Source organism: Cololabis saira, chromosome 16 (assembly GCF_033807715.1).
Source record: "Cololabis saira isolate AMF1-May2022 chromosome 16, fColSai1.1, whole genome shotgun sequence".
Lineage (NCBI taxonomy): Eukaryota > Metazoa > Chordata > Actinopteri > Beloniformes > Belonidae > Cololabis > Cololabis saira.
In genome coordinates, this window is record NC_084602.1 from 41,522,749 (window position 1) to 41,545,983 (window position 23,235).

Here is a 23,235-nt window from a genome sequence, read left to right on the forward strand (position 1 = left end):
GTCTGGAGGAACAAGCTCCTCTCTGGTCTGGAGGAACAAGCTCCTCTCTCTGGAGGAACAAGCTCCTCTCTGGTCTGGAGGAACAAGCTCCTCTCTCTGGTCTGGAGGAACAAGCTCCTCTCTCTGGTCTGGAGGAACAAGCTCCTCTCTGGTCTGGAGGAACAAGCTCCTCTCTGGTCTGGAGGAACAAGCTCCTCTCTCTGGTCTGGAGGAACAAGCTCCTCTCTCTGGTCTGGAGGAACAAGCTCCTCTCTCTGGTCTGGAGGAACAAGCTCCTCTCTCTGGTCTGGAGGAACAAGCTCCTCTCTGGTCTGGAGGAACAAGCTCCTCTCTCTGGTCTGGAGGAACAAGCTCCTCTCTCTGGTCTGGAGGAACAAGCTCCTCTCTCTGGTTATATACATATATTTCAAAGTATTTTATTTTATTGGTTTATTTTTTGTTGTTTGCAGTAGTGAGGTGGTGTCCTAGCGCTCTCTACTGGCCAGCCGCCACTGGTTCAACTCCCAAATAATAAATGCCTTTTATTTTGTTGGTAAAATTGAAAGTGTAAACTTTCCCCAAAATAATTTCATTTCATTGTCCAAACACCTCCGGACCTGACGGTACCTGTGGTCAACGAGTGAAGCTGGAGCTGGAAATGATTGTCACCACAGCGATGAGCTGCACCAACTGAAGAAGTTAAAGGTCTCACAAACATCCAGGAAGTTCAGTTTAATTCAAATAGTAAGTAGTAAGTAGTAAGTAAGTAGTGAGAAACAACTTGATGTAGGAACGGTAAACATGGATAGGATGGAGTTTTACACCGGATAAGCACAACATGAATATAGTTTATGAATCAGAAAGATGACTTATTGTACAGTTAATTGTAGGAAACTGTTTTATTGGTGCAGTGATTCCCCGACAGGTTCAGGTCTGAGAGGCGTTTGGAAGTCTGGCTTTTGCACCGTGCTGTTTTTGGTATCTGAGGATAACAGTTTTTATTGCTGATACTTCTAGATTTGGATAAGCAAATAGAAGCAATTATGTTTTACATAATTGTTTCACAATTTACAGCTAATGAAACGGTTACCAAAACTGGTAAGTGGCAGCAGCTAGTCATTAGAAACCAGAGACTCACGTCGTTATCAACTCACATCGGATGGAGACCAAAAGACTTTTCCCTGTCTGCAAATATGTTAAATTCTGCTATAAAGTTGTACATTTAAACACGGAGGTCATTGTAGATCTGACTCACTGTTGGATCCAGACCCAAGTGGTCACTTCAGGAACTGCACATACTGCTACTCCCCATTGGCTTCAGGTTACCGAGCTGACTAGAGTTCATAGACTTAGAAAAACCTGGAGGGAGCATTAAGTCACGTGATCCTTTGGCGTATAAAGAGTAGTTTTCACACCACTTTTTCTTCATACGGAGCACAGCCATGATGCCAATCAGAATTAGATTTGGCTACAAGCTCCTTCAGCTGGAATATCTGCAGGGGAAGTGATAACGTCCAGCCATTGGCTGAGCTGGCTGTCACTCAGTCATAGTAGAAATGAGATAATCATGTATTTTCTCCCTCAGTGGGGAAACTTGTTGTCAGCTGTAACTTAACACACACATGCAGGGGAGGGAAAACAAGTAAAAGGTACAAAATATATAAAATTACAAAGTATGAACAGTTTATACAGAACATTGAAAAAAGAAACAGTGAAAACAGCATGTAGAATGAGTGTGAAGAGTTTCTGATGGATCTCCATGGTCCTGATGGATCTCCATGGTTCTGATGGATCTCCATGGTTCTGATGGATCTCTCCATGGTTCTGATGGATCTCCATGGTCCTGATGGATCTCTACATGGTTCTGATGGATCTCCATGGTTCTGATGGATCTCTCCATGGTCCTGATGGATCTATCCATGGCCCTGATGGATCTCCATGGTTCTGATGGATCTCCATGGTTCTGATGGATCTCTCCATGGTCCTGATGGATCTCCATGGTTCTGATGGATCTCCATGGTTCTGATGGATCTCCATGGTTCTGATGGATCTCTCCATGGTCCTGATGGATCTATCCATGGTTCTGATGGATCTCTCCGTGGTTCTGATGGATCTGCATGGTTCTGATGGATCTCTCCAAGGTTCTGATGGATCTCTCCATGGTTCTGATGGATCTCCATGGTTCTGATGGATCTCCATGGTTCTGATGGATCTCCATGGTTCTGATGGATCTCTCCATGGTTCTGATGGATCTCCATGGTTCTGATGGATCTCTCCATGGTTCTGATGGATCTCCATGGTTCTGATGGATCTCCATGGTTCTGATGGATCTCTCCATGGTTCTGATGGATCTCCATGGTTCTGATGGATCTCCATGGTTCTGATGGATCTCTCCATGGTTCTGATGGATCTCCATGGTTCTGAGGGATCTCTCCATTGTTCTGATGGATCTCTCCATGGTTCTGATGGATCTCTCCATGGTTCTGATGGATCTCCATGGTTCTGATGGATCTCTCCATGGTTCTGATGGATCTCTCCATGGTCCTGATGGATCTCTCCATGTTTCTGATGGATCTCTCCATGGTTCTGATGGATCTCTCCATGGTTCTGATGGATCTCCATGGTCCTGATGGATCTCTCCAAGGTTCTGATGGATCTCTCCATGGTCCTGATGGATCTCTCCATGGTTCTGATGGATCTCTCCATGGTCCTGATGGATCTCTCCATGGTTCTGATGGATCTCTCCAGGGTTCTGATGGATCTCCATGGTTCTGATGGATCTCTCCATGGTTCTGATGGATCTCCATGGTTCTGATGGATCTCTCCAAGGTTCTGAGGGATCTCTCCATGGTCCTGATGGATCTCTCCGTGGTTCTGATGATGATCTATAGATCACCAGGTTCCTGCATAGAGACATTTACAGACAAAATAATGGAGCTGTTTGACAGAAGCCAAAATAAGATTGTGTTTTTATGTGGAGACTTTAATATTGATCTTGAAAATCCAAATTCAATGAACACAACAAGTGAATTCATAAATTCAATGTATACCTTGAGTCTGTTTCCAGTGATAACTAAACCAACGAGAATTACATCACAGAGTGCAACTGTTATTGACAACATTTTTACAAACGCAGTTGATGGAAAAGTAGAGAGTGGGATCTTGATAACTGATGTAAGTGATCATTTACCTGTTTTCACAGTTTATAAAAATTATCAATGTAATACAACGGGAATCACCTCAGAAAAATGAATAAGAAACAGATCTAACGAAGCATTGGAGGCGCTGAAAGAAGACCTAAAAAAACAGAATTGGGATGGAGTGTATGTAAATTATGTAAATATAGCTTATGATTAATTCATGACGCTATTGATAGAATTGTATGAAAAACACTGTAGACTCAGGAGTATTGCCAAGAAAAATGCTATTGACAAACCATGGATGACCAAAGGACTACGAAATGCCTGCAAGAAGAAAAACTATTTATATAGATGTTTCTTAAAACTAAGGTCAAAAGAAGCAGAAGAAAGGTATAAGAAATATAAAAATAAATTAGTATGGATAATAAGAAGACATAAAAAAGAATACTATGGTGATTTACTAAATAAAAATAGAAACAATATAAAGGCTACATGGGGAATAATAAATGGTGTAATAAAAAATGATCAAATAAAATCAGCTCTTCCAAATTATTTTGTGAAAGATAACTATGACATTAATGACAAAACTGAAATAGTAAGCAAGTTTAATGATTTTTTTGTAAACATAGGCCCTAGTCTTGCAGCAAAAATACCAACAATAAAAGACAATACAGATGAAAACACAATAATGGATAATGTGAATAGCATTTTTCTTGGTAAGGTAGAAAAAGAAGAAATACTGAATATTGTAAAAAGTTGTGCAAGTAAAGGATCTACTGACTGTGCAGATATGGACATGATATTAGTAAAGAATATAATTGAATTGGTTATTGAACCATTTACATATATTTGCAATCTATAATTTTCAACTGGGATATTTCCTGATAATATGAAAACAGCAAAAGTAATTCCACTCCATAAAAATGGAGATAAACATGTTTTTTCCAACTACAGACCAGTATCCTTGCTTCCACAATTTTCAAAAATATTAGAGAAATTATTTGTAGTTAGGTTAGATAAATTTATAGACGGATACAATATTTTAAACAATGGTCAGTATGGATTTAGAACCAATCACTCCACATCAATGGCACTTATGGAATTAACTGAAGAAATTCCCACTGCAATCGATAAGATACATTATTTTGTAAGTATTTTTGTTGACCTCAAAAAAGCCTTTGATACCATAAATCATACCATACTTCTAAAAAAAAATTGCAAATACGGTATCAGAGGGGTGGCACATCAATGGGTCTCAAGCTACTTAGAGAATAGAAAGCAGTATGTGCAGATAAATAATGTCACATCTGAATCACAATTTATTAAGTGTGGCGTTCCTCAGGGCTCGGTGCTCGGACCAAAACTGTTTATTTTATATATTGATGATTTTGTTTATGTTTCCAAACTGCTCAAATGTATTTTGTTTGCAGACGACACTACTTTATGTTATTCTGGGGAAGATTTAACATATGTGTTGAATGTTGTTAAAAAGGAATTTAAAAGAATAAAAACATGGTTTGAGGTAAATAAATTATCCAGTGAATCTTGAAAAAACTAACTTCATGAAATTTAGTAACAGAAAAAGAGAAACAGACACTTCAATTAATATAGATGGTATTGAAATTAATAGAGTAAGAGAAACCAAGTTTTTGGGTGTCATGCTGGATGAGAATTTGAATTGGAAATCACATATCAATTACACAAAGATAAAAATATCAAAAACAATTGCTCTGTTACACAAAGTTAAGGATTTATTGGACAACAAAGCATTGTACATTTTATATAACACTCTGATTGTTCCATATCTGACCTACTGTGTTGAAGTTTGGGGAAATGCCTGTAAAACATTTATATTCAATCAATTTTCATTCTGCAAAAAAGAGCCATAAGGATAATTAGTAGAAAACGATATAGAGATCCAACAAATCCATTATTCCTTCAGTTAAATTTGTTGAAATTTCATGAACTAGTAGACTATAGTATTCTGCAAATTATGTTTAAAGCTCATAAAAAAACTTTACCAATCAACATTCAGAAAAGACTTGAAAAAAGAAAAAGCAAGTATAACTTAAAAGGAACAGAGATTTTTATAAAACCAAGATGCAGGACAAAATTATTAAGAATCAGTTTATGGAACAATCTGAATAAAGAAAACAAAGAATCAAATCAACATTACATTCAAAAGAACAATTAAAGCCTGAATGTTAAGGAAATATAACGAAAAATGTTGAGTTTGATTGACATACCCGTAGGCGGTGGTCATTTTATTTTAATGTTATTTTAATTTTATTTTATTTTAGTTGTTTTTATTCACTTAGTTGTTGTTTTTTTATTAGTATTTTTAATTTATTTGTGAAAGGGGCAGATCAGATTAGATTCTTCTTCTTTCTGCTCCTTTTCATTCACAAGTTAGGAACATTTGTATTTGTGTTTGTATTGAATTGTTTGGTTTTTTGAATGAAATAAAGAATAAAATGAAATAAAAAAAATAATAAAAAAAATTAAATAATAGTCCTGGACCAGCAGATCCAGAACCAGCTGATGGTCCAGTCTTAGTCCTGGACCAGCAGATCCAGAACCAGCTGATGGTCCAGTCTTAGTCCTGGACCAGCAGGTCCAGACTAAACCAGCTGATGGTCCAGTCTTAGTCCTGGACCAGCAGGTCCAGACTAAACCAGCTGATGGTCCAGTCTTAGTCCTGGATCAGCAGGTCCAGACTAAACCAGCTGATGGTCCAGTCTTAGTCCTGGACCAGCAGATCCAGACTAAACCAGCTGATGGTCCAGTCTTAGTCCTGGACCAGCAGATCCAGACTAAACCAGCTGATGGTCCAGTCTTAGTCCTGGACCAGCAGATCCAGACTAAACCAGCTGATGGTCCAGTCTTAGTCCTGGACCAGCAGGTCCAGACTAAACCAGCTGATGGTCCAGTCTTAGTCCTGGACCAGCAGGTCCAGACTAAACCAGCTGATGGTCCAGTCTTAGTCCTGGACCAGCAGGTCCAGACTAAACCAGCTGATGGTCCAGTCTTAGTCCTGGACCAGCAGGTCCAGACTAAACCAGCTGGTGGTCCAGTCTTAGTCCTGGACCAGCAGATCCAGACTAAACCAGCTGATGGTCCAGTCTTAGTCCTGGACCAGCAGATCCAGACTAAACCAGCTGATGGTCCAGTCTTAGTCCTGGACCAGCAGGTCCAGACTAAACCAGCTGATGGTCCAGTCTTAGTCCTGGACCAGCAGGTCCAGACTAAACCAGCTGATGGTCCAGTCTTAGTCCTGGACCAGCAGGTCCAGACTTAGTCTGGACCAGCAGGTCCAGACTAAACCAGCTGATGGTCCAGTCTTAGTCCTGGACCAGCAGGTCCAGACTTAGTCCTGGACCAGCAGGTCCAGACTAAACCAGCTGATGGTCCAGACTTAGTCCTGGACCAGCAGATCCAGACTAAACCAGCTGATGGTCCAGACTTAGTCCTGGACCAGCAGATCCAGAACCAGCTGATGGTCCAGACTTAGTCCTGGACCAGCAGATCCAGAACCAGCTGATGGTCCAGTCTTAGTCCTGGACCAGCAGATCCAGAACCAGCTGATGGTCCAGTCTTAGTCCTGGACCAGCAGGTCCAGACTAAACCAGCTGATGGTCCAGTCTTAGTCCTGGACCAGCAGATCCAGACTAAACCAGCTGATGGTCCAGTCTTAGTCCTGGACCAGCAGATCCAGACTAAACCAGCTGATGGTCCAGTCTTAGTCCTGGACCAGCAGGTCCAGACTAAACCAGCTGATGGTCCAGTCTTAGTCCTGGACCAGCAGGTCCAGACTAAACCAGCTGATGGTCCAGTCTTAGTCCTGGACCAGCAGGTCCAGACTAAACCAGCTGATGGTCCAGTCTTAGTCCTGGACCAGCAGGTCCAGACTAAACCAGCTGATGGTCCAGTCTTAGTCCTGGACCAGCAGATCCAGAACCAGCTGATGGTCCAGTCTTAGTCCTGGACCAGCAGATCCAGACTAAACCAGCTGATGGTCCAGTCTTAGTCCTGGACCAGCAGGTCCAGACTAAACCAGCTGATGGTCCAGTCTTAGTCCTGGACCAGCAGATCCAGACTAAACCAGCTGATGGTCCAGTCTTAGTCCTGGACCAGCAGATCCAGACTAAACCAGCTGATGGTCCAGTCTTAGTCCTGGACCAGCAGGTCCAGACTAAACCAGCTGATGGTCCAGTCTTAGTCCTGGACCAGCAGATCCAGACTTAGTCCTGGACCAGCAGGTCCAGACTAAACCAGCTGATGGTCCAGTCTTAGTCCTGGACCAGCAGGTCCAGACTAAACCAGCTGATGGTCCAGTCTTAGTCCTGGACCAGCAGATCCAGACTTAGTCCTGGACCAGCAGGTCCAGACTAAACCAGCTGATGGTCCAGTCTTAGTCCTGGACCAGCAGGTCCAGACTTAGTCCTGGACCAGCAGGTCCAGACTAAACCAGCTGATGGTCCAGTCTTAGTCCTGGACCAGCAGGTCCAGACTAAACCAGCTGATGGTCCAGTCTTAGTCCTGGACCAGCAGGTCCAGACTAAACCAGCTGATGGTCCAGTCTTAGTCCTGGACCAGCAGATCCAGAACCAGCTGATGGTCCAGTCTTAGTCCTGGACCAGCAGATCCAGACTAAACCAGCTGATGGTCCAGTCTTAGTCCTGGACCAGCAGGTCCAGACTAAACCAGCTGATGGTCCAGTCTTAGTCCTGGACCAGCAGATCCAGACTAAACCAGCTGATGGTCCAGTCTTAGTCCTGGACCAGCAGATCCAGACTAAACCAGCTGATGGTCCAGTCTTAGTCCTGGACCAGCAGATCCAGACTAAACCAGCTGATGGTCCAGTCTTAGTCCTGGACCAGCAGATCCAGACTAAACCAGCTGATGGTCCAGTCTTAGTCCTGGACCAGCAGATCCAGACTAAACCAGCTGATGGTCCAGTCTTAGTCCTGGACCAGCAGATCCAGACTAAACCAGCTGATGGTCCAGTCTTAGTCCTGGACCAGCAGATCCAGACTAAACCAGCTGATGGTCCAGTCTTAGTCCTGGACCAGCAGGTCCAGACTAAACCAGCTGATGGTCCAGACTTAGTCCTGGACCAGCAGATCCAGAACCAGCTGATGGTCCAGTCTTAGTCCTGGACCAGCAGGTCCAGACTAAACCAGCTGATGGTCCAGTCTTAGTCCTGGACCAGCAGATCCAGAACCAGCTGATGGTCCAGTCTTAGTCCTGGACCAGCAGGTCCAGACTAAACCAGCTGATGGTCCAGTCTTAGTCCTGGACCAGCAGATCCAGACTAAACCAGCTGATGGTCCAGTCTTAGTCCTGGACCAGCAGATCCAGACTAAACCAGCTGATGGTCCAGTCTTAGTCCTGGACCAGCAGATCCAGACTAAACCAGCTGATGGTCCAGTCTTAGTCCTGGACCAGCAGGTCCAGACTAAACCAGCTGATGGTCCAGACTTAGTCCTGGACCAGCAGATCCAGAACCAGCTGATGGTCCAGTCTTAGTCCTGGACCAGCAGGTCCAGACTAAACCAGCTGATGGTCCAGTCTTAGTCCTGGACCAGCAGATCCAGAACCAGCTGATGGTCCAGTCTTAGTCCTGGACCAGCAGATCCAGACTAAACCAGCTGATGGTCCAGACTTAGTCCTGGACCAGCAGATCCAGAACCAGCTGATGGTCCAGTCTTAGTCCTGGACCAGCAGATCCAGACTAAACCAGCTGATGGTCCAGTCTTAGTCCTGGACCAGCAGATCCAGACTAAACCAGCTGATGGTCCAGTCTTAGTCCTGGACCAGCAGGTCCAGACTAAACCAGCTGATGGTCCAGTCTTAGTCCTGGATCAGCAGGTCCAGACTAAACCAGCTGATGGTCCAGTCTTAGTCCTGGACCAGCAGGTCCAGACTAAACCAGCTGATGGTCCAGTCTTAGTCCTGGACCAGCAGATCCAGACTAAACCAGCTGATGGTCCAGTCTTAGTCCTGGACCAGCAGATCCAGACTAAACCAGCTGATGGTCCAGTCTTAGTCCTGGACCAGCAGGTCCAGACTAAACCAGCTGATGGTCCAGTCTTAGTCCTGGACCAGCAGATCCAGACTAAACCAGCTGATGGTCCAGTCTTAGTCCTGGACCAGCAGATCCAGACTAAACCAGCTGATGGTCCAGTCTTAGTCCTGGACCAGCAGATCCAGACTAAACCAGCTGATGGTCCAGTCTTAGTCCTGGACCAGCAGATCGGTGTGATCTGATCATCAGCAGGTTCCTCTAACGGAGCCAAAGCTCCATCAGGATTTGCAGGTTCCATCGTTGAGCTCCTTTAGTTGTTTCTTCAGATCATGTGGTTGATTGTGAGATTGTTGCAGCTCCACTCTTGTGTAACTTATCTGGTGATGTGGGGACTGTCATGTCCTTCACGTGTTCAGGTCCAGGTCCAGGTCCAGGTCCAGGTCCAGGTCCAGGTCCAGGTCCTGGTCCAGGTCCAGGTCCAGGTCCAGGTCCAGGTCCAGGTCCAGGTCCAGGTCCAGGTCCTGGTCCTGGTCCAGGTCCAGGTCCAGGTCCAGGTCCAGGTCCTGGTCCAGGTCCAGGTCCAGGTCCAGGTCCTGGTCCAGGTCCAGGTCCAGGTCCAGGTCCAGGTCCAGGTCCAGGTCCAGGTCCAGGTCCAGGTCCAGGTCCAGGTCCAGCTCCACTCTTGTGTAACTTATCTGGTGATGTGGGGACTGTCATGTCCTTCACGTGGTCGTGAACTTATTGTTGACGTTACGTTTCCTCATATTCTGCACTTCACTGCATCACCAGTGAGTGTTGCCAACGGACAAAACCTCAGAAAAGTGTGTGAACCAGACTTAATGTGTGAGTGAAGGACCACAACTTTCTACATTCAAGTCATTCTTTGTATATCCGACCGTGAGCGTAGAAAGCGGCGTACGCATGTTTTTTGTGCATGAGTCCCCAGCTCACTGATGTGGCTGACGTGGAGTTGATGCTGTGTCTTCCTGAAAAGGTTGCAATCCTCTGGAGAGGTCGGCTCTGCCAGATATCTCTTCACCTCTACGTGGCATCTGTGCTGGTGCTCTGGGATCTCTGGGTTGCACCTGAAACAAACAAAGACATGACAACCGGCCAACTTTATTATAAATTAAAGCAGCACAATGTAACTTTCAGCTTTTGTTGAGTTTGGCGGCTCCTTTGGACAAAAGCAGTAGTGCTTTACCAGTAGTGTGGAAGGTTTCCCACCATGCACCTCAAAGTTACATAGTGCCAGTGAAGGCGACACAGACCCATCAGACCATGACAGAGGTTCATTAAACCTTTTGTAAGTTGATGTACAGTCACAATGACTCTGGAAATATTATATTAAGGTGGAAAAGTTACATTGTGCTGCTTTAATGCTAAACTGACGTTATCACTAACCGACTTGGCTGCCCAGAAGGTCCCACAGGTTGTCATGATCCACTGTAATAAGATTGACTTTCTTCAAACCTCAACGGACAGTCCAACTGATCTCTCGGTTTTTCAGATGCGTGAACTGAAGTGACCGACGCCAATCAATTAGAACACTAGTTAACTGTCCGGCTGATCATGACCCTCCCCCAGTATAATTACCTCTGGAGTCTCACGGCGGCAACACCACATCTCAGGTGAGGCTCAATCTGATGAGTCGCCATGGCAACGGACACACCCACCGCTCAAAGTCCAAAACGATAAAATCTGTCAGTCAGGAGTGTGAACTGACTGATCAAGCAGGAAATAATCAGAAATACTTTTGTCCAGAATGAACCGTCCAACTAAAGCAGAGAGATGAAGAACATGAACAGAATCATCAGTTTTATGCTTTATTGTCTGTTTTTGTGCTCCTCGGTTTTCTCTAATGATGGTGAGTAAGCAGTTAACTCTGATATTTTTATAAGGACTAACATATAAAAACGTCTAATATCCAACAATTGTCAGTTTGAATATAAAATACGGGTAAACATCAGTTAAATCCATAAATGTGTCTACGGTGCAAGTAAGTTGAAACTTTAGTGACGGGATTCTTCAACCGTCGACAGCAGGAGGAAGAAGCTTCTCTGGACCTGAATCAAAGTCCAAAATAACCTACATATACGACGTTGTTGGTTGGTTATTTTAAACAATTTAGCAAAAACATGGGCATAAAAATCAACAATACAAATTACAAAAAAAACGTAGTACTAACAAAAATATTACTAAAATGTACGTTTTTATGTATTTAAGTATTTTTACAGTGGTTTGATCAGAAGTCCTTCATGTTGTTTTACTGATGTAGTGTTTAGTTTTCACCACAAGGTGGCGGTGAAGACGTCAACATGGAGCTTGTTAGTCACGAGGTTTGAATGTAGATTTGTTTCAGTTTGGTCAGAAAAAAGGAGTCATTATACCTTTACTGGAAAAATACGAATCCTGCTCATCGATTATTTATTTATTGACAAGTCCAAATTGGAAAAAGATGGGATGGAAAATGCAAAGTAATAATAATAATAATTATAACTGTCAAGATAAACAATTACAGTAAAGTTACGTTAACAGATACATTTGTAGTTATTTCCCTTCAGAATTAATAATTAACTCTAACTGCCAGACTGCTGTCAAAGTCCTCTTCAGAAAACTTATGAGAGCAAAGTGTTGTGTTAATAATTAAAATATGGAAGGGTTAAGTCTTTAAAGTCAGAAGGAGCTCGGCTCTTAAAGGTTTTATATGGAAGGAGAAAATGTTGATAATTTAACATAACCACCAAAGGGAAGATGATGGATGAAATATGAAGTCTTCTGTTGATCATCACAACTCTGGCTGGAGTAATTTACATCAGCTGGAGGCTGTTAAAAGTTACTTTAGGACAAACATTTAATAAGAACTGGAGTGGTCCAACCTTCAAATAACAAATGTGTTTTTCTGTTTCTATATTTTTAAACGTGTCTTCAGTCACCAGAGACGTCTGAACTCACCGGCCTGAAGAGAAGGATCTTAACAGAAATCAGTGATATTTTATGTTGAGTTCATGTTTGGTAGTCAGGACGATTTACTGGGACGTTCTCTTGTCGTTTAATGTTTTGATCTCTTCATCTATGTCGGTGATGATGCTGTTTTAAGTCCTGGATCACATTTGTTCCTGTGTGGCTTGTTTTTACGTTACACATCTGGATATTCTGAATTAACAGTGAAAACGTTTCACATGGAAGTCGTGTTTGTTCAGACTGGAAATATATTCTCTCTGGCTGATGGATAAATGATTTCTCTCAGGGATGGATGGAAACAAACGTAGAAATAAAAACAGAATATTTGATTTTATCAGTTGGACAAATATTTTATGTAGGTCAAATAAAACTTCATTAAAGTTCATAATTATGACCGGTCATTTTTATTCTATCAGTTTTTTAATATGCAGATTTTTCACAAAGACATAACACAACTACATGTTCCTCAAAGTGGCTGAGTTTCCTGTTAATGTCTTCTTCTGAGTCTTCCTCTGATGTTTCTGCAGATACACAGGTCTCCTGTCAGGTCAGCAAGACTTGTATCTTACCCTGCAGTTTCACAGCTCATGATGACGTTGTCATCCACTGGATTCAAGAGACTCCACCACAGTCCCGGGTTCAAGAGACTCCACCAGAGTCCCGGGTTCACTCCTACTATCACAAACAAAACCAACTGGGAGAGCAGCACCAGAGGTTCAGAGGAAGAACATCTCTGTTTAAGGACCAGATCTCCAGAGGAAACGCTTCCCTGCTGCTGAGAGGAGTGAAGGTTCAGGACCAGGGCAGATATCTGTGTTACATCACTGGAAATGAGGAGAACTTCATCCACCTGAATGTGAACGGTATGTGGAGAATAAAAAACTCAGCAGATTCAGATGTTTGAATCCGTTGTTCATGTTGGTTTTTTGTAATAAACATAATAGAACAGATATTTACTGTTGCAGGAACAATGAAACACAATTTAGCAGTTCTTCCTTATTAACATATTGTAAAGGATAATCATTAACTCACTGAGTTTGCCTCAGACATAAAATAGCTGAGACAAAGTTAAAATAACTGCTAAAGTGGTTGTTAAACTCGGAACGCCCACAGAACAGTTTCTGAGGGAATTTACACTTTTTTCAAACTGCTGCGGGGGTCGATGTTTCCATTGGTGTTTCTTTTTATGAGCGTAACTCTCCTAGTTCTCTCTCCACATCCGTAACTCTCTGTATCTCATCCTGCAAGACTTCTCTTCCAACAAAGATAAAGAAGATCTCAACTTTGAACAAATATTGAACATATATTGAAGAATATGAACAAAAATAAATGTAGTTTTGTACAAATAATTGTAACTGCCACCATCGCTGTTGTGAAAACAGTCAACAGAAGAACAAGAAGGCAACGGATCATTCAAATGATTATTCAGAGGTAAAGCCCTGATGTAATGCAGTAATGCATAGTGATTAAGTTGTGTTACAGCACAACTACATCGTATAAATGAGACCAAAAATGGCTCGAAACTAGATTTTGATGACTTTAATTTGACCGACTGTCACATCCAGTAATGTAGGACACGTGCAAATGTAAAAAAAGTGTTTCCACCAGACTTTTACGATAAACTGGATTATCTATACATCTGAATAAATACCTTGAGACAGCATAAAAAGGTTTTATTTAATTACAAGCGTTTCCAGTACAGGTTTTACTTTGTGATATTTAAGGCCTGTTTACCGGACGACGCTGAGACGGTAAAACCCAAACATTATGTTGCATCCTGGCCTCTCTTTTACACGGAAACAGAGTTTTGGGTGGAAAAAACGCCTGCAAAGATTCGACAACAGCCTTCAGAGGGACATTTTTTGCAACTCAAGCAGTTCATATAAAAGGATAATTTTCCACTCATCTTCACTGAACCAACAAAAGAAACCCTCTCAACGATGAAACAAAGTCATCCAATGACAAATGCAACCCCCCCAAATGTCCCAGCAGACCAAAATATAAGTCAAACATGCACCAGTCCTCCAATCATGCTCCCAAATCTTTATCAACAGAAAAATTACTCAAACCACAACAGAAAGTACAGATCTTCACATAGTACCATGCCCAAAAAGAAGAAAACAAGTAAATAAACATCGTCTCACTGTTCTCCAGCGCTCTCCAGGTAAGTGACAACAAGAGCGTCTCCTTGAGCAATTTCCATTTTTGTGAATTAGAACAACTGAAACTGTTGTTGCAAGTTTAAATCTCTGCTGAAATCTAACCAATAATATCTGCTCACAGTACACAGAGAACACTCCTGATAATTATATGCATGCTCTGTGGTTTTGTAGAGCGGTACGGAGGTTCTGGACGGAGATTTGTGAGGATTAACCCACATGGTTCAATTACAGAATTCCAGTGTGCCCCACGATATGTATATTAGGACACCTGGCAGATATTCAAATTGAACCTAACTGGTTACACCTGGTTCTCACCGCCTTATGTATCGCAAAGAAAACCATTGTAGTGAATTGGAAACAAAAGTCCAGTTTATGTGTTAACCATTTTAGGAATCTTTTATCAGATCACATCAGTAGTGAGATAATGTCTGCCTCCACTGAACAACATTTGGCTGAATTGCATTCTCTCTGGTCCCCGATTATTGGCTTCGTTACCTAGTGGGGGCGGGGGGGTGGTGATCTCGTAGCCCTTGGGGTTGGGGGTCGGCTTGGGGGTGCTGAGGTGTGGGCCTCTGGTGGCCCCTGGGGGGCGGTGGGTGGGGCCGTGGGGCCCTGTCCCTGGCCGGTGGGGGCCTTGGGGGTCTATGGGGGGGTTACCTCATGGCAGTGGGGAGGGGTGGCTGGGGGGGGCTCGGGCGGGGGGCTGTGGCTAGGGCGTCTCCGGTTTTCAAGGGGGGGGCTGGGCCGTGGGCGTGGGGGTCCCGCTCGGCGGGCCTGGCTCTGCCTGGGTGGGGGGTCTGTCTGCGCTAGGTCCAACTAACCCTAACCCTTCTCCTCTGTGGGGTTGCTGGTGGCCTGGGTTTCAAGTTCTTCTTCTCCTCTGTGGGGTTGATGGTGGTCTGGGTTCCAGGTTCTTCTCCTCTGTGGGGTTGCTGGTGGCCTGGGTTCCAGGTTCTCCTCTGTGGGGTTGCTGGTGGCCTGGGTTCCAGGTTCTTCTCCTATGTGGGGTTGCTGGTGGCCTGGGTTCCAGGTTCTCCTCCTCTGTGGGGTTGCTGGTGGCCTGGGTTCCAGGTTCTCCTCTGTGGGGTTGCTGGTGGCCTGGGTTCCAGGTTCTTCTCCTATGTGGGGTTGCTGGTGGCCTGGGTTCCAGGTTCTTCTCCTATGTGGGGTTGCTGGTGGCCTGGGTTCCAGGTTCTCCTCCTCTGTGGGGTTGCTGGTGGCCTGGGTTCCAGGTTCTCCTCTGTGGGGTTGCTGGTGGCCTGGATTCCAGGTTCTTCTCCTCTGTGGAGTTGCTGGTGGCCTGGGTTCCAGGTTCTTCTCCTCTGTGGGGTTGATGGTGGTCTGGGTTCCAGGTTCTCCTCTGTGGGGTTGATGGTGGTCTGGGTTCCAGGTTCTTCTCCTCTGTGGGGTTGCTGGTGGCCTGGGTTCCAGGTTCTTCTCCTCTGTGGGGTTGCTGGTGGCCTGGGTTCCAGGTTCTCCTCTGTGGGGTTGCTGGTGGCCTGGGTTCCAGGTTCTCCTCTGTGGGGTTGCTGGTGGCCTGGGTTCCGGGTTCTTCTCCTCTGTGGGGTTGCTGGTGGCCTGGGTTCCAGGTTCTCCTCTGTGGGGTTGCTGGTGGCCTGGGTTCCAGGTTCTTCTCCTCTGTGGGGTTGCTGGTGGCCTGGGTTCCAGGTTCTCCTCTGTGGGGTTGCTGGTGGCCTGGGTTCCAGGTTCTTCTCTCCTCTGTGGGGTTGCTGGTGGCCTGGGTTCCAGGTTCTCCTCTGTGGGGTTGCTGGTGTCTCAGTGGTGTTCAGAAAACGACGTGGACTTTATTGACAACTGGGAGACATTCTGGGGAAAGCCCGGTCTGATTAGAAGGGACGGCATTCATCCCTCCCGGGATGGTGCAGCTCTTATGTCTAGAAATCTGGCCAATGTTATTAGACACTCCCCCTGACAATGCAGGGTCCAGGCCAGGATGCAGAGCTGTAGTTTAACACACTTCTCTGCTGCTTCTCGAGGACCAACGCCTGCCAATCAAACTGTAAGATTGCATTATGTAATTAGCGACTCTAAAACTGTAGGATTACATGATATTGGCGACTCTGGCCAGGTGCCTAGCAAAATAGAAGTGGTTGCAGTTCCCCGCCCTCCAAAAGTTCACCAGGTGCGGCGTTTTGGAGGCGTTAACCAAAATAACCTTGTAAAAATTAAAACCAATGTACATTTGGTACCAACTAAAGACCGAAAAATTAGATGCGGATTACTAAATATACGATCATTAAGCTCTAAGTCTCTGTTAGTAAATGATATAATTACAGAGAGCAGGAGTGATATTTTCTGCTTAACAGAAACATGGTTACAGGAGGAAGAGTATGTTAGTTTGAATGAATCAACTCCGCCCGGCTACTTTAATCATCACATTCCTAGAAACACGGGCCGAGGCGGAGGAGTCGCAGCAATTTATAACTCCAGTCTCCAAACAAAAATTGAACCTAAGTGCAATTATAATACATTTGAAAGCCTCATGCTTGGTCTGAAATTTCCGAGCTGGAAATCAGAAAAGCCAGTTGTGTTAGTGGTAGTGTACCGGCCCCCTGTTGGTGCGTATCTAGAGTTTTTGTCTGAATTTTCAGATTTCCTTTCTGGATTATTGATCAGCACAGATAAATTCATCATAGTGGGTGATTTTAATATTCATATGGATGTTGAAAGCGATAATCTTAAATTAGCCTTCGATTCTCTTCTAGAATCAATGGGTATCTCACAAAAAGTGAATAAACCGACGCACTGTTTTAATCATACTCTCGATCTCGTTCTCACCTACGGTGTTGAAACTGATGGTCTGTTGGTGTCACCTGTAAACTCCCTTTTATCCGACCATTACTTAATAACGTTTGAATTTAATTTTGTTGATGTTGAAGTGCAAAATAGGAGGTATTATTTTAGCAGATGTTTGTCTGATGAAGTTATTGTTAAATTTAGGGAGGCCATTGCTTATCTTACGACAGTGCGAAATAGTGATGTAGTCGAGGCCAGTGACCTGGGTTCTACCTCTGCAGATGTTGATTTCCTTGCTAGTAACACTGCTGATTTGTTGCATTCAGCTTTAGATGAAGTTACTCCTTTGAAAAGGAGGGTTTCTAGCCACAGGAGCTTAACTCCCTGGTATAATTCAGATATTCGCATGTTGAAACAAAACGTGCGTAAGATGGAAAGGAAGTGGTACTCTTGTAGGTCTGTAGACTCTTATCGTGAATGGAAAGATATTCTAATAGTATATAAAAAAGCCATTCGCAAAGCCAGAACAGCTTATTATTCAACGTTGATAGAGGATAATAAAAGTAACCCACGTTTTCTGTTCAGCACTGTAGCCAGGCTGACAAAGAGTCACAACTCTGTTGAGCCGTGCATTCCTGCAGCTCTCAGTAGTGAAGACTTTATGAGCTTCTTTAACAGTAAAATCACGAGAATTAGAGAAGAAATCAACCAGCCGGTTGTAGGTGTTTCTTCAGCTTTAGCGACTTCCCTAGGCTCTGACTTATCTCTAGACTATTTTGATCCTATAGACCTCCCTGAGCTGACCTCACTCGTCAATAGAGCTAAGTCACCCACATGTATGTTAGACCCCATCCCGACTCCACTATTCAAACATATTTTTTCTCTTATTGGTACGACAATACTGGACCAAATTAACCTATCCCTAAGTTTAGGATATGTACCACAGGTTTTCAAAGTCGCAGTAATTAAACCTTTACTTAAAAAACCTTCTCTTGACCCAGACACCTTAGCTAATTATAGACCAATTTCCAACCTTCCATTTGTATCTAAAATTCTGGAAAAGGCAGTTTCAAGCCAGTTATGTGACTATTTGTATAGAAATGATCTGTTTGAAGTCTTTCAGTCAGGGTTCAGAATGCATCATAGCACAGAGACAGCACTGGTTCGAGTCACGAATGACCTTCTTATGGCCTCAGATAAGGGATTAGTGTCCATACTGGTTCTACTGGACCTCAGATAAGGGATTAGTGTCCATACTGGTTCTACTGGACCTCAGATAAGGGATTAGTGTCCATACTGGTTCTACTGGACCTCAGATAAGGGACTAGTGTCCATACTGGTTCTACTGGACCTCAGATAAGGGATTAGTGTCCATACTGGTTCTACTGGACCTCAGTGCTGCTTTTGACACTATAGATCATGGCATTTTACTGCACAGGTTAGAGCATGTCGTTGGGATTAAAGGGACAGCTCTATGTTGGTTTAAATCATATCTATCTGACAGGTTCCAGTTTTTGTTCATGTACATGAGGTTTCTTCAGAACAGTCAAGGGTCTGTTATGGTGTTCCGCAGGGTTCAGTGCTAGGGCCAATCTTGTTCAGTTTATACATGCAGCCGTTGGGAAGTATAATCCAGAATCACGGCATACACTTTCATTGTTATGCTGATGATACGCAGCTCTACTTGTCTATGAAGCCGGATGAAACAGAACCGTTAGTTAAACTTCAGGCATGTCTTAGGGACATCAAGGACTGGATGTCCAGAAATGTCTTGCTTCTAAATTCAGATAAAACAGAGGTTATCATTCTTGGTCCAGAGCATTTTAGGAAGGGATTAGATGGTGTTGCGATGGCTTCCAGTGCAACTGTGAGAAACCTTGGTGTTATTTTCGATCAGGATTTGTCGTTTAAACTATATCAGAATCAGAATCAGAATCAGAATCAGCTTTATTGGCCAGGTTCGAACATTGTCCAACAAGGAATTTGATTTGGTTATTTCGCTCTTTGGTAGTAAAAAAATAAACAATAAACAAATAAACAATAAACAAATGTGGTATTACTATCTACAGTATAAACATTTTAACATTTTAAGGTGCAGCAGTTTGAGGTAGTGATAAAAGAAGGATAGTTCTGAATAAAAATAAGAATAAGTATAAGTATAACCTATATACAATTTTAACAGACAAATTATACAAAAAATACAAAAAATTATACAAAAGGAAGTACAAAAGTGAGAGGTGCAGCAGAGTGAGGCAGACATGATTATTAAAGAGGGTGCTGGATGATTTTTATTGCACGTGTTTGGTTACTCTGAGACTTATTATTTGTGGGAGTTCATCAGAGCAACCGCTTGCGGGAAGAAACTGTCTCTGTATCTGGAGGTTCTGGCGCACAGTGCTCTGTTGCGCCGTCCAGAGGGAGGAGTTGGAACAGGCAGTGTCCCGGGTGTGAGGGGTCTGCAGAGATTCGACCTGCCCGTTTCCTGGTCCTGGACCGGTACAGGTCGTCGATAGATGGGAGGTTAGTCCCAACTATCCTCTCTGCAGTCCTGATGGTCCGTTGCAGTCTGTGCCTGTCTAGTTTGGTGGCTGATGCAAACCAGACAGTGATGGAAGAGCAGAGAACAGACTGGATGATGGCAGTGAAAAAAGGTGATCAGCAGCTGCTGTGCCCTGAGGTGTCGAGATGACGCAGGATGTAATGCAGTCCTATGTTGACTGCGTCATCCACCGACCTGTTTGCCTGGTAGGCAAACTGCAGGGGGTCGAGCAGGGAGCCCGTGGTGTCCTTCAGGTGGCTCAACACCAGCCGCTCAAAGGTCTTCATGACCACAGACGTCAGGGCGACGGGTCTGTAGTCATTTAGACCTGTGATGGTGGGTTTCTTGGGGACTGGGATGATGGTGGAGCGTTTGAGGCATGAGGGCACCTCACACAGCTCCAGGGACCGGTTGAAGATCCTTGTGAAGGTGGGAGCCAGCTGCTCGGCGCAGGCTCTCAGGCAGGAAGGGGACACGCCGTCCGGGCCAGGAGCCTTCCTTATCTTCTGCCTTTTGAACAGCCGGCACACGTCTTCCACAGAGATCTTCAGTGCAGGCAGGGTCTTGGGTGGGGGGAGGGGGGTAGACAGAGGTGGGGGGGGTTGGCTGAGGTGAGGTGTGAAAAGGTGGGCAGTGGGGGGGGAGGAGGGGGATGGTGATGGTGGAGCCGCAGGGGGGGAGGGTGAGGGGGGGGGAGGTGGTGATGATGATGATGAAGGTGATGATGATGATGAAGATGATGAAGGTGATGATGATGGTGATGATGATGATGGTGATGATGATGAAGATGATGAAGGTGATAATGATGGTGATGATGATGATGGTGATGACGATGATGGTGAAGATGATGAAGATGATGAAGGTGATGATGATGGAGATGATGAAGATGATGAAGGTGATGATGATGGTGATGATGATGATGATGGTGATGATGATGAGTCGAACCGGCAGTAAAAGCTGTTAAGCTGGTTGGCGAGTTTGCGGTTGCCTGCAGGGCAATCAGTCAATCAGGTTTGTAAAATAGCCTTTTTCCATCTCCGTAATATTGCAAAGATTAGGAAAATCCTCTCGCAGAGTGATGCAGAAAAACTAGTTTAGTAGTAGTAGTAAATATTTATTTCGGTCAATCACAAACAAAAATGAAAAATCAACAAACAAGATAACACAGGTTTTTCCCTGGTCAACATTGTGATTTGACCGAAAAGGTCTGGGCTTGAAGCATAAAGCTTATCTTGCCCACCTTTTAACAGAATAAAATATACAAAAAAAAAACAAATGAAGTATCATAAGACTACACAGAATAATTATAATAGTAATAATAATAATAATAATAATAATAGTTATAATAATAATAATAATAATAATAATAATAATAATAATAATAATAATAATAATAATAATAATAATAATAATAATAATAATAACAATAATAATGATGGTGATGATAATAGTAATAATAATAATAATAATAGCAATAATATGATAATAATAATAATGATAGCTCTGAAAACAGAAAGTGAAAAGATGCTAAGGAAACCGGCAAAGCAAATTTAAGTTGTCATTTTATCTTGTGCATGTGTGCATTCTTCATTGTTTGTTTATTGTGTTTCTATATATGTGTCCATTACCTTTGCTTTGAATAATATCTTGTATGCTTTTATTGAATTTGCTAGTTTAAGGTCATTTTCTAATGAGTTCCACAGTTTTACTCCTAAAACAGATATACATCTTCCCTTTGCATTTGTTCTAACTGTTGTTGTGTCAAACATTGCAGTTCCCCTGAGGTCGTGTTTGCTCACTCTTGGCTTGAACAGTTCCTGCATGCAGCCCGGAAGTAAATTGTTGTAAGCCTTGTATATTATAACAGTGGTGTTCAGATTAACTATGTCTTGGAATTTAAGTGTATTGTTATGAATGAAAAGTGGGTTTGTTGGTGCAAGATAATCAGCCAAGTTTACAATTCTAATTGCTTTTTTTTGTAAAATATAAATGGGATGAATTATTGATTTGTACATATTCCCCCACACTTCCACACAATAAGTCAGGTATGGGAGAAGTAGGGATCTGTATAGTACTTGTAATGATCTTTTATTTATAATACCTTTCATTTTATATAATATAGCTATTGTTTTAGATAATTTTCTTTTTAAGATATTAATATATGGCTTCCATATGAGTTTTTCATCAATAGTTATTCCTAAAAATGTAGTAGTGTTTATTTGTTCTAGTTTTATGTTATTAATAATTAGGTTTATTGGAACATTTATCATTTTGTTGCCAAAAACAATGAATTTGGTTTTAATGATATTTAATGATAACTTATTTATTTTAAACCATTTATTCATTATGTTGAGGTCCTTCTGTACTGCATGCAGGAGCTGCTCCAGATCTGTACCAGATAAGTACAGGCTTGTGTCGTCTGCAAATAAGACACACTGCATTTTTCGTAGGGCTTTACATATATCGTTTATATATAGGATAAATAATTTTGGCCCTAGTACAGAGCCTTGAGGAACTCCAAAAGTTATTTCTAAGGGTTCCGACTCGACTCCGTTTAGGCTAACAAATTGCATTCTTTTATTTAGATAGCTTTCCAGCCAAGAGAGGGCAATACCCCTGATTCCATATCGATATAATTTTTTTAATAGTATTTTATGATCTATCGTGTCAAATGCTTTTTTTAGGTCAATGAAGACCCCCACAGTGTATTGTTTATTGTCTATTGCTTTAGATATGTTTTCTACCAGTTCTATAACTGCCATTGAGGTTGATCTGTTGGTTCTGAATCCATATTGGTTATTGCTTAGTAATTGGTGTTTTTCAATTAAGCTATCAAGTCTTGCTACAAAAAGTTTTTCTAGAATTTTAGAGAATTGTGATAAGAGTGATATCGGTCTATAGTTTGTGTATAGTTGTTTGTCTCCACTTTTGTATATTGGTACTATTTTAGCTATTTTCATTTCATTTGGAAAGATACCTGTTAAGAGTGATTGGTTGCAAATATGGGTAAAAGGTTTTACAATAGTATCAATTATATTTTTGACTAAAGTCATGTCTATATTTGTATTGTCAGTTGATTTTTTATTTTTCAGATTGTTAACAATTTTCGATATTTCTTGTTCATTTACACTAGCAATGAAGATGGAGTGTGGATTCTGATCAATGAGACATTCATCTAGGCCGTCATTTTCTCTCAGGTCCTCAATCTCCTTTGCTAAATTTGGTCCTACATTCACAAAGAATTTATTAAATTCATTTGCGTTCATGCGTTTGTATCTTCTAGACTAGATTACTGTAATGTGTTGTTAGCAGGATGTCCAAGCAATTTGCTGAATAGGCTCCAGCTTATCCAGAATGCAGCAGCACGAGTGCTGACAGGAATCAGCAGGAGAGACCACGTCTCTCCAGTGTTAGCGTCACTCCATTGGTTACCCGTAAAATTCAGAATCCAATTTAAAATTTTATTACTTGCATATAAAACCCAAAACGGCTTAGCTCCGCATTATTTGCAAGACCTGATAGTGCCTTATGTTCCTGTCAGAGCTCTCCGTTCTCAGAGTGCAGGTTTACTCGTAGTTCCTAGAGTATCTAAATGTAGATTTGGAGGGCGGGCGTTCTGCTATCAGGCACCATTACTATGGAACCAACTTCCAATCTGGGTTAAGG

At 42.8% G+C, this 23,235-nt stretch overlaps 1 protein-coding gene across 2 annotated transcripts in view; it reads left to right on the top strand.

Annotated features, from left to right (window-relative positions):
• LOC133462724 (NACHT, LRR and PYD domains-containing protein 3-like) overlaps positions 1 to 23,235 on the top strand; it is a 228,676-nt gene that overhangs the window by 85,321 nt on the left and 120,120 nt on the right. Inside the window, exons 1-2 of one of the 2 annotated variants that reach the window (XM_061744120.1) lie at positions 10,868 to 11,014; positions 12,639 to 12,974. The exons of the other annotated variant lie outside the window; for it this stretch is intronic. Coding sequence (XP_061600104.1) covers positions 10,939 to 11,014; positions 12,639 to 12,974 — 412 coding nt within the window. The 5' untranslated portion in view covers positions 10,868 to 10,938. Of the gene's footprint in view, positions 1 to 10,867; positions 11,015 to 12,638; positions 12,975 to 23,235 lie in introns of those variants that run through there. 2 annotated transcript variants of the gene reach the window in all.